General features: G+C 40.4%; 1 protein-coding gene across 9 annotated transcripts in view; it reads right to left on the bottom strand.

Annotated features, from left to right (window-relative positions):
- The window catches only part of MYCBP2 (MYC binding protein 2), a 161,574-nt gene that overhangs the window by 48,885 nt on the left and 97,961 nt on the right, over positions 1–14,728 (bottom strand). For 4 of the 9 annotated variants that reach the window (XM_058186454.1, XM_058186456.1, XM_058186458.1 and 1 more), the window contains 6 exons: positions 14,268–14,408; positions 11,512–11,586; positions 10,406–10,630; positions 9,495–9,627; positions 8,528–8,653; positions 2,974–3,135 (listed from right to left, as the gene is read on the bottom strand). In XM_058186454.1, coding sequence (XP_058042437.1) covers positions 2,974–3,135; positions 8,528–8,653; positions 9,495–9,627; positions 10,406–10,630; positions 11,512–11,586; positions 14,268–14,408 — 862 coding nt within the window. The remainder of the gene's footprint in view (positions 1–2,973; positions 3,136–8,527; positions 8,654–9,494; positions 9,628–10,405; positions 10,631–11,511; positions 11,587–14,267; positions 14,409–14,728) is intronic. The other 5 variants (XM_058186463.1, XM_058186460.1, XM_058186457.1 and 2 more) reach the window with 4 other exon arrangements.

Here is a 14,728-nt window from a genome sequence, read left to right as displayed (position 1 = left end):
ATCTAAGTTTGTAAAACCCTTATCTTTTTTTACAGAAACGCATGCAAAGACATATTTAACATATCTTATAGTTTAGCTTTTGGCTGTGCAAGAATACAGGGAAAAAGGACTTAAAAAAGTAAGGTAAAGGTAAAAGTCCCTCCTCACATGTGTGCTAGTCATTCCTGACTCTAGGGGGTGGTGCTCATCTCTGTTTCAAAGCTGAAGAAGACGTCTCCATGTGGCCGGCATGACTAAATGCCAAAGATGCACGGAACGCTGTTACCTTCCCACCAAAGGTGGTCCCTATTTTTCTACTTGCATTTTTTACCTGCTTTCAAACTGCTAGGTTAGCAGAAGCTGGGACAAGTAACAGGAGCTCACCCTGTTATGCGGCAGTAGGGATTCGAACTGCTGAACTGCCGATCTTTCGATCGACAAAAGGGGACACTGCATTCCCCGAGCCATCACATCCCCCGCAAAAAAGTTGTATATGTATATGTATATTTATATTTCCACAAGTCTTGTAAGCATGGAAATTCCACTAGGTCTCTACCAAACATTTCTTGCAATGTGATCAATAATTTGGCTATTACATGAGCTATCCATCATCACTTGGATTGGGTATTTTTTCATCAATGCAACAATTCACAAAAGCTATATAAGTTATATAAGTTTGAGGGCCAAAGGTAAAGAAGAGGCAAATAAGAAATAGGGGGCAAGATCTCTTAAGCTGAAATGTTTTCCTTTCCTTTCCTTTCTATTCTATTTCTTTTCTCTTCTAAAGCTGTATCGTCTTGTCAGAAATGCTCACAAAACTCTATTTGTGTACGAAGACTCCATGAGAGTCATATAAACTGAACCAGTGGGCAGCACAAATCAGTTTGCAGGCCACTTGCATCTGGAGCGAGCCCAAACAAATCAAATTAAATTCTTCTAAGATTGAATTGTTTTTTGTTTTTTGTCAGTAAACAGTCACACAACACTCTTGGTAGCTTTCCTGGATGGATTCACAGGTGGTCTGTGATCTTGAGAATTATGCTAGAGTAAAAATATCATGGCCTCAGGCTGGAAGCAGAATTATCATCACCCAATATTTTGAGAGGATATAGCACTAGAAAGGTAAGGAAGCACCCCTTGACTCTGAAGTTTTATGTGCTGTCAAGTAATTTTCTGTTACAAATGGATACTTCGGCACCATAATTCACTTTCATTTCCACCTATAGCTCTAATAAAAGAGAATTGAGCACAGATTTGAAGATATTCAAAGTTTCTACTTCAGATCTGCACAAGATTTCAGATACACAATAATTAAAATCCACTGCGGTGTCTCCATGTTGTATTTCAAGAAGAGGAACAACTATATCCTTTCCAAATAGATCTTTTGAAGAGAAGAGGGGGGAAAAATAACATTCTGCTCTAGACATCAATGAAGATTTCAAGCCGACTGATCCATGCACTTGTAAACAACAAGTCTAAACTATATCAAGATAGTCAGTAGAGGGTCCATGATTCCTTCAAAATGTTAGCTGGCTTATTAATTGCAAATGCACTATTATTATTTTTTGGATGAGGATTATTTTTAAATTATCTACTCAGGAATACAAAGACCTAAACCTGAAGACTCCTGTCACATTCCTTATACCCTCTGATGAAGCCACAGTGGACAGAAGGATCCACATAGCCAAACGTGACCCTCTACTTTCTCTTACCTGTGGTCTCTCTCCTGTGTTATCATTTTGAAAATACTTTCTGAGATTTATTTCCACCCAGTGGAGCTGGCCAAATAATGGCCAAATAATCTAGAAATAATGGGTAATAAGAAATAGACTTGGGAATCTTTATGAGTCAAGAAGTGGAGAATTCTAACTACTTGGTCTCAACAGCTAGCCCAATAGCACTTCTATGATATCCTTGAGTTTCAAAGTGATGTCATCTGTGGTTTCCTTTAGCCACAACACCAGAAACCAACATGAGAAAAACTTTGGAAGGAAGAATGTACACAGATCCATGTGGACTATTTCAAAACGGCCGTGCTATTCTCAAGGCTGAACCCAATTGTTAAGTTTAAGTTTTCACTTCTGTAGCATTTCTTATCCTGAAGCTTTGCTTTTGTCACCTTCAGTGGAAGAAGGCCATCTTGTTTTAAGGATTGGCCAGAACTGTCAAATTTCTGGTCCTCCCAATTAAAGATGAAAAGGCATCAAGAATTGTACCACATGTTCTGTTTACAGAGAAGATTAAGAACTCTTTGAAAACAGGCAAAAGTCAAAGTTTTAATGTAGTCTTACTCTGAAAGACCAGGGCTGAATTCCTTTCTATTATACAGAAAAATGAGTGGAACACACAGCTTGAGCATTAACTCAATTTATCAGCATTAATCCTGATAAGCTTAACAAACAACTTTTATGGAATTCTATTATGGAATAGACTGGGGTACAAAAATAATATCAATTTTCAACTTATATGAAGAAAAGATCTTACAGAATTTAGTGAAACTCCCACAATATTATGAAGAAAGTAAGGGGGGTGGAAATCAATTAGTCATCATCTTTTATATCAATGCTTTGATAGCAAAGTATTGCCTTCATTCATCAATGCTTCAGTTTAAAACCACAGCTTGGTAATAACTGCAACAAACCCCTACACCAAAGTTCAAGATGTAGCAATACTTACGAGAAATTTTCAACTCTTTACAAATATTATAGGATTTGAGAATTCTTTCACTGAATTAAACTCAGATTTTTTGTTTGTTTTTTTACAAATACTTCTATTAAGCGTACTATCCATACTATCGTTCATAAACAAAAGGCCAGGGCGACAATCCCTACTAATTATGGGTAAACCTCACATTTGGTTCCATGGGATGGAAAGTCGACATAGCGGTAAAAGAAAGGTGAAGGTGATTAAGCAGCAGAGAGGCAACTGAGGTGGTGATAGCAATGGTGCAGCTTCGAAACGGACAGATGAGGCAGGAAAGGCTGACAGACTTACTCTGAAGCTGTGGCTGAGGTTGCTGGAAGGGAAGGGACTGTCCAAACACAAATGGGCTGTGGATTAGGGAAGAGGGAGGATTTGCAGCTTGATCAAAGATGGAAGGAGCTGGGAGACTAGGCCGTGACTGAATGGAATTCAATAGGGCGCTCAGTTGGTCACCTGCAGTGGGCAAAACAGTTAGAACTACAACCTGTTACCTTCAAAAAGGGCAAAAATAAAACGTTCATTTGAGACCAGTGAGGGCTGCTGCGACCCGCCATCTTGTAATCAAGAATTATTCTGCTTACAAGGCACATAGTACAAGATGACGCAGCGGTTAACAAATATTTGGTGGAATTGTGAGCAGTTTTGACCAAATACTTTTTTTGCAAAAAAACAAAACATACAGAGATTATTAGAAGTGTGTTCCATCAAACATTTTTTTCCAATAGTCTTCCTTTTATAAGTTAAGAACCAGATTGTAGCCTGACCTGGAAACAACCCCAAATCCTATGAGCGTCTGAACAAAGACTTTGGAAATCAAAAAACGAATAGCCAATGGGAGGAAGGAAAAACAAACATACATTTATTTAGAATGCATAAAGCAGAGACAATGGTAGTTCCTATTCTGAAAAATACCCCAACCTACCCCATCCCACCCTGCTCCATCTCATCAGGCTGCTGCCTACTCTCCTTATGGCTCCCAAGTTGTCCCTGGCGAATATCTGGAGGAGGGTGGTATGAACCTCCTACGCTACTGCCATGAGTGTTATGGTATGGCAATCATGGTTTGCTACTCACATTTCAGGCAGATCCTGAGATATGCAAATGAGAGAGAGTGCCACCCTTTTGTGGAGCTGAGGATCCTGAAAAGCTGTGATCAGTTTCAAAAGTATTATTAGCAGGATATTTTTGCTAATAACTTTCATAGGTTTCTCCTCAGAAAATTAGATTTACAAAGATTTACACCATTCTGAAGGCAGAGCACCTTAAAAAATCTGCCCCATTTGATTTCAGATAGGAAATATTTTGAACTTGCCTAAATGGACTCATTGAGAGTGCACTACGTTTGCTAATATTAACTAACATATTTTTTTTAATAAACAGTCCCTTTTTGGTAACAATTCCATGGATATATGTCTATGGAGATTCTCAATCATCCAGGTCACAGTTGTCCCAATAATGGTTTTTTTTTCCCCTCCAAAAAAGGCAACCTTCTTGGTGTTTCCTTTGAAAATGTTTCACTTCTCATCTAAGAAGCTGCTTTAGTTCTGAAGAACTGAAGTGCAAGAGACAGCTGAAAAACTGAAGAAGCTTCTTGGATGCAAAGCGAAACATTTTCAAAGAAAATACCAAGAAAGTCTGATTGCCTTTTGGAGAAAAAGCACCTTTGGGACAAATTCCATGGATAAAATCTACAATCAGAATTGAATGTCAAGCAAGAGACAATCTATTCACCTACAGTAAGTTCTCTGAATTTCTCAACTTTCCCATTGTCTCTCATGCAGTCGGCCTATCCTGGACCTGCATATTTCAAAGATAATTTTAATATCGACTCATTCAAATTTCCAAAGGTGTCCACAAAGTAACCCTTTCCCACCAGGGAGGTAGAATCCTCTTGTTGGAGAAGGCTGGGACAAGATAATTTTCTATTCACCTATTGGTGGCTTCACCTATTATACTAAATCATTTTATTACTAGAAGAAATTTTAATTACTTTAATGCCAATTTGGCATGTGCCATATTTCTGTTAATAATCCTTTTTGTTTCTTAATTTTCAATCCAACTTTCCAATTTTCAATCCATCCAGCTATAAAGGGTTTAAAAAGGGTTTCTGGAGCAGAAGTTCACAAATTGCCTTCATCTTGGTAAATCTTAATTCTTATTCAAATCTCACGTCATCATGGGAGATTCCTGATAGGTTCCATGCACCTTCTCTAGAAATACTTAAATGTACACTAAAGAAAATACTATGTCCAAACATTTAATTCAGTGGATAAAGAGACTTCTAATAACATTGCCATACATCAAAATCACCTTTCCCTTGGAATGATAGCCAAGCAATGATCTTGCAAATTCAATAAATCTTTCTAGGAGATCTATCAACATGTAAAAAAAAAGATTGCCTAATGAAAAATTATCTCCTTCTTAGAAGATCAATTATAAGAAGGTGCCGAAATCAGTGCCCTGCAGCCTATTTGTGAAATGACACCTCCTTTTGTACGCTGAAGAAATGTTATCTGAATTATTAGGTGGATTAAACTCAGCTACTTTCAAGAGATGAATGCCTAAAAGTCACAAGGAGAATCTTACTGGCTAGAAAAAAAATGAAAACCCTTAATTAATCCAATGAGTATTTTGAAATCTCACTTGAATGGATAAATTTGGAGATCTAGGTAGAAGGAACTTAATCCAGGATAAGAATGATTAATGATTATCCCTGCAAAAGCTACCCGTCCTTCATTGCAATTCTGAACACTGCCGAGGTGGAATTTTAGCCAAAGGCACTGATGATGTTACTTGGTTTGGTAAGGAAACGTTTGCAAGAAAACAACCAAGCTCAGAGAGCAAAGCAAGGACCTCACAGTTAAAAAAGAAAATTCTGCTTTAGCAACAGATACCCAATTCACTGTCTAAAACTAGAAACATGGAAGTCAGTCAATGCTGCTGTCTTCAGGAGCTCATTCATGGGGAGAGAAAAGTTCTTGTCCTAACACTGAAAACAAGGAAAACAGGTGGGCTAGCTTTGCCTCAAAACAGAAATGAGTAATTTGGGAAGACCTCAGCCACGAGTCTCCCTAACCTATCCCAATCCTCTTCCCATGCTGGTGATATAGGGAGGAAGAACATATGAGAGAAATCAAGAGAGCTGGTTTGATCTCTGAAAAGATTCAAAGAAATCTATCTTCTTGTCTTCTTTTACTTCTTTTAGGTCTGGACATATGTATGTCTTTGATCATCTAAAGCAGAGGTCCAGGGCAGGGGTGGGCTTCAAAATTTTTTAGCAAGGGGTTCTCTGCCCGGTTGCTAGGTGGGTGTGGCCCTGGTGGGCGTGGCCTAGTCGGTCTGCGCCACGGCCTGGAGGGGGCATTTTTTCCCTCCCCGGGCTCCAGAGGCTTTCCTCAAGTCTCCAGGAGGGTGAGAATGGCCTCCCCAGGCTCCGGAGGCCCTCTGGAGGCCTAGGACTGTTTTTCGTCCTCCCTGAGCCTCCACAAGCGCCCTGCACTTACCTCCATCCAAAGCGGGCTGCGTGGAGACTCCTGGGAGGGGAGGGGCGGGGTGGGCAGGGCCAGCCAGGTGTGGGATTTGGGGGTTCTCTGAACTGCACAGAATCTTAGCTAGAGGTTCTCCCGAACCTCTGCGAACCCTCAGCAGCCTACCCCTGGTCCTAGATCTGCAAGTTCCAAAAATGGAGTGGATATTCTAAGCCCCATCTTTCTGCTGGACTAAAGGAGATAAGAAGAGGGCTGAATGTTTGCACCATGGGGAATCAGGAACAGATTTCAAGCAGATTTGCAAAATTAGTTTGACTGTAAGGAGAGGCCAGGGAAGGGTATAATCTGCTTTTTCAGTGCAATGTGCCAGTTCTTTCTCCAAGAATTTATTGGGTCACTATAATGATGGGATGGGGATCATACTTTTCAAATGGTGTGTAGCCACTTCCATTTTTCAGTATATTTAGGGGCAATAAGACCAAGAACACAACTACTGAAAGGATTTTCATATTTTGGTGCTATACAGAGGCTAAGAAAGAAAGAAAGAAAGAAAGAGAGAGAGAGAGAGAGAGAGAGAGAGAGAGAGAAAGAAAGAAAGAAAGAAAGAAAGAAAGAAAGAAAGGCCCGTTTTTGCCCTCCCCAGGCTCTAGAGGCTTTCTTGGAGCCTGGGGAGGGCAAACATGGCCTTCCCTACCCCGCCAGAGGCCCCCCCGGAGCCCTCCAGGAATGGCCCGTTTACCGATTTCCCGTTTTTCACCCTCCCCAGGCTCCAGAGGCTTTCTAGGAACCTGGGGAGGGCGAAAACTGCCTTCCCCTCCCCATCCCATCCATAGGCCCTCTGGAGGCTAGAAACAACCCATTTCCCGACTTATGGTGGGCCTGGAAGGGCTGAAAATCAGGTGGCCAGCACACACGTGTGCTGGAGTTGAGCTAGGGCAATGCTCAGGTGCCCACAGATATGGCTCCGCGTGCCACCTGTGGATGCGTGCCATATGTTCGCCATCATAGCTCTAGGCTATCAGTACTCAAAGTCAGCAGTTCGAAGAAGAGCAGAGAGGGAGGATTGCCTCCTCCATGCAAAAGTATGTTTTCCCCAGAAAATACAATTTGTCAGTCCTGGATTGGGAACGCTTGCAATTCACCTGGGGGGGATGGGCAGTATGATAGGGAGGGAGGGAGGGAAGTAGATAGGGGGAGGGAGGGAGAGGGAGGGAGGGAAAGGGAGAGATAGATAGATAGATAGATAGATAGATAGATAGATAGATAGATAGATAGATAGATAGATAGATAGATAGATAGATAGTTGATAGATAAATCCCACACCAAGAAACACCGGAGGATGTGGTATGTTTTAAAATATTCCAGATTTTCTGAAATAAATGTAGGCTTTAAAGTAGAAGAAACATCTGTACGAATAAACTGTACTTTAAAATTATGGTCTTTATTTATTAGTTGTAATGTTTTGTATGGCATTTTTATTGAATGACTGTAAGCCGCTGTCTAGAGTCGCCTTGGTGAGATGATGGATTGCATAGAAGATAGATTAGACAGAAAGAAAGAAAGAAAGAAAGAAAGAAAGAAAGAAAGAAAGAAAGAAAGAAAGAAGGAAGGAAGGAAGGAAGGAAGGAAGGAAGGATGGATGGATGGATGGAAGGAAGAAAGGAAGGAAGGAAGGAAGATGAATAGATAAAATGCTTAATGTTTTATATGACTTTCTTGTTGACGCCACTCCAAGAAAGAATAAAGAGTGGTCTTTTGTTTTGATTGAGCCATTGGAGTCAAGGCTATTTATTTATTCATTTTTACATTGCTTAAATCAATATTCGATCTTTCCTGGAGAAGCTGGAGGCAGAACACAAAATACTTCCTCCTCTAGGTTTTCCCTGTGCAATGGGTTAAGGTGACAAAGAAACCAGCCCAGAATTACTCTATAGTTGAGGGCAGATTTGAATTATGGTTCATCATTTTACAACTAAAGATCCATTTGAATAAACATGTTTTTGAAAGAAGGCTAAAACTCTTCTAACGGTCAAGCTCAGTTCCTAGTAACTCGTGGACACCTTCACGTAGTTTTCAGCGCAAAATTCTAGAAGGGGCTTATTTCTAGTTCTAATCTACAGCCCTGACTTCTCCTGCTAGCCTTCCATCCGAATACTAACCAATTCCAATGTTGTTGCTCAACTTTCAGGATCAATCATGGCCATCTAGAGGTGTAACCTAGCTAGTCATCGTCATCATCCTCACACATTTCTTCTCTTTTTGAAAAAACGCAGAGAGTGTATTAATGCAGCCACAAGCCCGCAACAAAGCTACTCGAAAGTAGGCGCAAAGGAAATATCCTGGGGCAGGGTTTTTACCTTTGTGGTTTCCAAGTCCATAGTCAAATCCTTGCTCATTACTACAGGCTGTCCCTCTGTGGAAAGTCTGCAAGGAGAAAGGGCTTGGTGGAGGAGTCTGGCCATTTTGATCAACAAGAACTTGCTCTGTTGAAACAAAGAAATAAGCCAAAAAACGAAAGAAAAAAATAATAGTAATATCCCAAGCCTGGTTTAGAACGAACTGATCATGTGTGTCAGCAGGGAATGCTATCATTAAACTTGTAGTAATACTTTATACCAGGGTTCTCCAACCTTGGCAACTTTAAGACTTGTGGACTTTAACTCCCAGCTGGCTGGAGAATTCTGGGAGTTGAAGTTCACAAGTCTTAAAGCTGTCAAGTTTGAAGACCTCTGGGTTAAGTTGAGGACTACCTGTAATGCTAAACACATGCATGTGTGTATGCCACCCACAAACGCACAGAGCCTTATTGTTATAAAATAGTTAAGAAAATTCATATATTAAATTATTACCCTCTTTCCCCAAAAATAAGACATCCCTTGATAAGCCCAATTGGGCTTTTGAGCGCTAAAATAAGCCTCCCCCTGAAAATAAGCCCTCCCCCCAAATTTTTAAACGCAGAGCTGGAAATCAGGTAAGACGGCAAGAGGAGCCCCGTCTTGCTCCACGCGCCCCAAAATAATAAGCCCTCCCCGAAAATAAGGCCAAGCGCTTATTTCAGGGTTCAAAAAAAATATAAGACAAGAGTTATTTTCGGGGAAACACGGTATATGACCCTTCTTTTATTAATTTTATTGTTTTTATATGGGGTTTTATTTTCTGTAAGCGAATAGGCGGCAATATAAATTAAATAAATAAATAAAGACAGACAGACAGACTGACTGACTGACTGAGGTCTCCTCTTAGTGGTGTGTGCTTAGCTCTAGAGCCCTTGAAGGAGACAGCTTTGCAAAAACAAAAAAAACAAAAAAAAACAGGGACACTTGCCATCTTCATGACGCAGATACTGGTTCCCGCCTCTGTCTCTAGCCAAAGACCAGGCCTCCCCTTCGTCGCTTTCGCAGAATTCGACCATGCTGTTCTTGTCCATCCGTACCCAGGTCCCTTCCGAATTGGTCACCTGGCGTGCACAGACATAGGAAGGAGGTCAGGATTTAATTTGCTTCTTGCTCTGGGTCACGAGAGGCAGCAACACGATTCCGCGCATGAAAAAGCACCTTCTTTTCAGAGAAAAGCAACACACAGGCATGTTTTCCCAGTTAATTTCCAAAGAATAAGGAAGAATTTTAAAAAATGGCATGCATTTACAGAAAGCTTGAGATTAGTATCTTGAACAGATTTCACTGAAGTAGGTTCAGAAGAAGAAAAATAAGAAGAATCAGGTAATTTAGAAAGTTCGGTGGCAGTTCTGATTTCATTTCATTTCATTTTTTTTTTTTTTTGAAAGCTTGAAAACAGAGAAAGCCTGAAAAGAGATCCCTAGGTATTCCACAGTCCCAAAGTGCTATTGTACGTCTTGGATGTTCTTTGGGGGGAAAAATAGCATGACACACTACATCCTCACACCCATTGCAAGAGAAGAAGACCGAAGCATGCATCGATTCCAAGAAGTCAGATAATTTTTGTGGCAACCCCCAACAGTAATTCATTAGCGAAGTTTGCAAGAGAAAAAACTTGCTGTTTTCGTTTGTTTTTATGAATTAACTCTATTCTAAAGAAGAAATACATGAGAAAAACAGCGGATGAATTAATTGTAGACAACAATCTACAAAAGTTAACCCTTGCCAACCCAAGGGAGGAAAAGCAAAGCCTGAGAAGGAGAGCAGTTTTTGCTTAAGGACATCTGATTTGCAAGCCAGTATCTATGAAGGTAAGAAGGGAAGTTCCAGGAGTCCTACCTCGCCCACTGCCTTGACTCTGTTTCCCAGAACTAACATTCCAATGGGGATACCTCTAAGGTTGGGACAGCTTCGGACGTTGTGACCTGACGGGCCAGTCTTCACTACCTTATACAGTCCAGGCCCACCACGAAGGAATGGCGCATCGGGCTCCTGCATGACTGCTTCCTGAGGACAGGGTGAGTTGGGGTCTTTGAAAAAGTCCTCTGCATTAGATCTAGACTCCTGAAAATTTTGGAACACAACAAAACAAAAAACAAAAAAACCAGAACAACCTGTTAATAATGCCCTTGTAGTTTTCAGCTCTACTCTCTTATAAGCTGCCGCAACTAAGGTCCACTCTAAAAGACGATCACACGTGTTAATTTCCTTATCAAACATCTATGGAGGTTCTCAGTCATCCAGGTCATGTTGTCCCAAAAGTGCTTTTTGTCCCCCAAGAGGCAACTGGACTTTCTGGTTTTTCATTGAAGACGTTTCGCTTCTCATCAAGAAGCTTCTAGGATGAGAAGCAAAATATTTTCAAAGAGAAACAAGAAAGTCTAGTTGCCTCTTGAAAAAACACCTTTGCTATTCCTTATCAAACGGGACATGAATTGGCCATTTTTCCTTGAATTACTTCTATACCTAATCATCTGCTATGAATAAAGCAAACACTCATCCATCGTTTTGAAAAAAACACACTAGTCTGCTAGGCTAAAACACAACTCTATGATGCAGAATCTGGAAAGGACAGGGGAGCTATGGGTGGTACAGGCAATAGCTGGGAATCTGGCACCAATCAAGGACCTCCTACAGAATTCCAACAGGAGCTGGTTACTAAAAGAAGAAGTGTAACGCTGTTCTTTACTTTTGATCTTCGAAGGCCCATCCAGAAATCCAACCCAATGTTCTGGGTTGCATCTCAATTCCTTCAGGACAAAGGTACAAGAATCTAACCAATCTAAGCTAAGCATAAGCATGCACCGCCGGATTCTGTCCTCAGCAGTTGTCCAACCGAAGGGGATTCCTAAGGACAAAGAGTTTGACATCCCACAGACAGATGTCTCAGTCTTTGCCTCAATTACAGTGGAAGACAGACGTTCAGAAAGTTTCAGAAGGCTCACCTGAGGGGGAAAAGGTTTAGAAGTCCACGGATACAAGTCCAAATCCCTGTCTCCTTGGCTAGTATTAAAGATACTCTATGTAAAGTTTAAGACAGAGAGGTATCAATTCAACAACGTTCAACAACAGCAGAAGAAATCAAGAGACAAATACAATTTCCTGTTTTGTTTTGTTTTTTGGTTTCTCCATTTCTGCATCTTTAGAACCATGCTCTTTGTTTGTTTGTTTTTCAAAAAATGGAACTTTTGTTAGCCGAAAACTTTCCTCAATGTACCCCGCAGGAGGAGAAACTGGTAAAACGAACGGTTTAGGCTGCCCGTTCTTCTAAAGGCTAATGTAGTGTGTCATGCCATTCACCAAACAGGACAAGCCCTTCAGGCAGCTGCCTGCTTCTGGTGCAGGAGGACTTCCCCTTGTTGACGGAGAGGACCAGACTTATCACAGATCAGATGAAAGTGATATGAAAAGTCAGTCTGCCACTTTGTGAAGAGTTTATTGCATGAGGCCTGGTAAACCAGGGATTAAAAACTGGACGTGGACATTCAGCCACCCATTTGTAACGGGAAATGTTTCTTTTCAAATGAAGCTGCTGAGATAAATAAAACCCACCCAAGGTGGGGTTTTTTTTAATGCATTTTACTGCCTGATGATACATACACTCACTGATATTATCTGCTGTATTTTGAAGTGAACAAAACTGTTTCTTTATGCCATTTGCCACGCTGGAGGAAAACACAGAGCTGCAGAAATGTTTTCCAATGACAACCAAAGTGAAAACAAGGCGAAGGGGTTTCAAAGGCCGTCTTTGCTTGGAGGGGGACAGTGAAACAGAGGGAAGCTACGTTGGTCCACATCAAAAATGAACTCATTAGAAAAGAAATTGTCTACATATTTGTTTGTTTTTTTAAAAAAGATTAAACTGAATAAGAAGTTGCGCTGCAGATTTAAACGAATATTTGTGATCAATGGATTTTGCAAAGAAAAAGATGAAAATGGTATATTAAGTGAGGAAGTACCTAGCGTGTCAGCCAGGCAACTGAATATTCAAAATGAATATTAGCATAGCAACTTTTCTAAGCGGGGCCACCTATAGTACAATGGCTCCCAGGTCAGAACACTCAGCCTTTTTAAATATTTGCCTGCCATTTTTAATTTTCATGGGGGGAAAAAATAAGGAAAACAAAACACAGTCGACGTATAGACCAAACTCTAGAATTTTATAACTTTTCAGTTGCACATTCTCTTACGATCTCAGAAACGAGTTTTTAATCATATTAGTCTTCAAAACAGCCAACCTGCAGAATCACACGCTTCTAAGTTATCGTAGCATTCATTAGAGCACTGAGCTTATTTACTAAATAAAAAACAAACAAAAATCAAACAAACCCATGTGTACCTTAATTATACATAAAAATATGTGTTTTATACTTTTACAAAACCCAGCTGCAGAATGCATATATTTTCTGGATTCAATCACCGGTTTCAAAGTCAACCCTGTTTCATGTTTTCTGAGGTAAAAATAAGGAGGCCCGCTTGTGTGCCTGATTCCTTTCTTGGGGGCCTTTAACATCTTCCTCCCCCCAAAAAACCTTGGAAACCTGGCATTTCCCACAACCTGAGGGGAACTTCCTCTTTTAAGAGGTCCACAAAAATGATAAACACAAATGGGTAAAAAAAGGGAGGAGGACCAAAATAACTGAAAACCTAATTCTCAAAATGAATTCGATTAAGCAATGTGCATTTCTAGAGCCTTGTTCCCATCGGTCTTATCACCTGCTCCACTTTCTTCCGAAAAGCAAGTCCTCTTCTCTCTTTCAATATAGGAGAGAACAGTCCCGAAGAGCCAAATCTTTTTAATTCATTGCACTTGCAGCATTAAAATTCGTGCTCAGTCCCTCCAATTGAGCTCCGGCAAACAACCTCTCCTTCACACCCTGTTTGGAGGCTGCAAACAAGCCCTCCCTGACCAGGCTACAACATAAAAATCTCTAACTAGCATTATATTAATTGCAAGCCCTTCGAGCCTTAGAGACATCCAGCTACCTTGAACATCAATTCATTGGTCTCACCACCATATTCTTTTAAATTCTGGGGGAAAAAGAAACCCTAAAGGATCTGGAGATATCCCCTATGTTTCTCACTTTTGCTTATTAATTAAAATAGCAATAGCACTTAAGACTTATATACCGCTTCACAGTCTTTTACAGCACTCTCTAAGCGGTTTACAGAGTCAGCCTCTTGCCACCAACAATCTGGGTCTTCATTTTACCCACTTCGGAAGGATGGAAGGCTGAGTCAACCTTGAGCCCGGTGAGATTTGAACTGCCGAATTGCAGTCAGCTGGCAGTCAGCAGAAGTAGCCTGCAGTACTGCGCCATCAAGGCTCACAAAACCTCATTGCTTTAACGAACACGTAAGTCCAGCAGTCAACTAAGAAAAGCAATAACTATTTTCAATGCTGTCCACTCTCTTGGAACACATTCTTTCTGCCCAACTAAGCAGAATTCATGGTATGGGTTGATCAAATATATGATGCAGATCACACCGTAGCCCTAATTAACACAAGGCAAAAATTTATCTGCAGCTCCTGCATTTTTAGAGTGATGCAGAATTAATTGCAGGAGCTTTTTATTTTTTTCTATACTCCACTGTTCTAAGTCTCAGCTACTTTTCATATGAAATGGATGGAAGGTGCCAATTGATGGGGGGTGGAAACCAACTCTAAGCTTTACTTTCTTCAGGGATGCCATTTACTTACATCAACAGGAACCAACAGACTCTTGCCGAGATGCTGATTAAAAGAGAGGCACCAGGCTTCGCTATAACCATTCAGATTTGGAACGTATTTCCGTATCGTCTCCTCATTCAGTCGTAACCACACTCCATCATCATTGTGGATCTGTGAAGAAGAGCCCAAGATAAATGACTTGTATAAAAAAAAAATGGATCAAAATTGAAGTTTTAAGAATTCAGCCGAAGAAAGAAGTATATATTACATTTTTGCAACAATTGTTTTTATGTATTTATTGCTTTAATTGACTCTTGGGTGACACTTTTCATGAGATGGGCAGCCGTATAAATTTGATACAGAAATAAAAATATCGTTGACAGCTAAGAGTACAGCTTCGGACTTTTTTTTTTTAATCCAAACAAGTTTTTAAAACATTCAGGAAAGAGGTTAAATTTCTGGATGCAATAAAAATGTTTGAAATCTAAATT

This window comes from Ahaetulla prasina, chromosome 5, assembly GCF_028640845.1.
Source record: "Ahaetulla prasina isolate Xishuangbanna chromosome 5, ASM2864084v1, whole genome shotgun sequence".
In the NCBI taxonomy this organism is placed as follows: Eukaryota; Metazoa; Chordata; class Lepidosauria; order Squamata; family Colubridae; genus Ahaetulla; species Ahaetulla prasina.
This window is presented reverse-complemented; position numbering and strand designations above follow the sequence as displayed.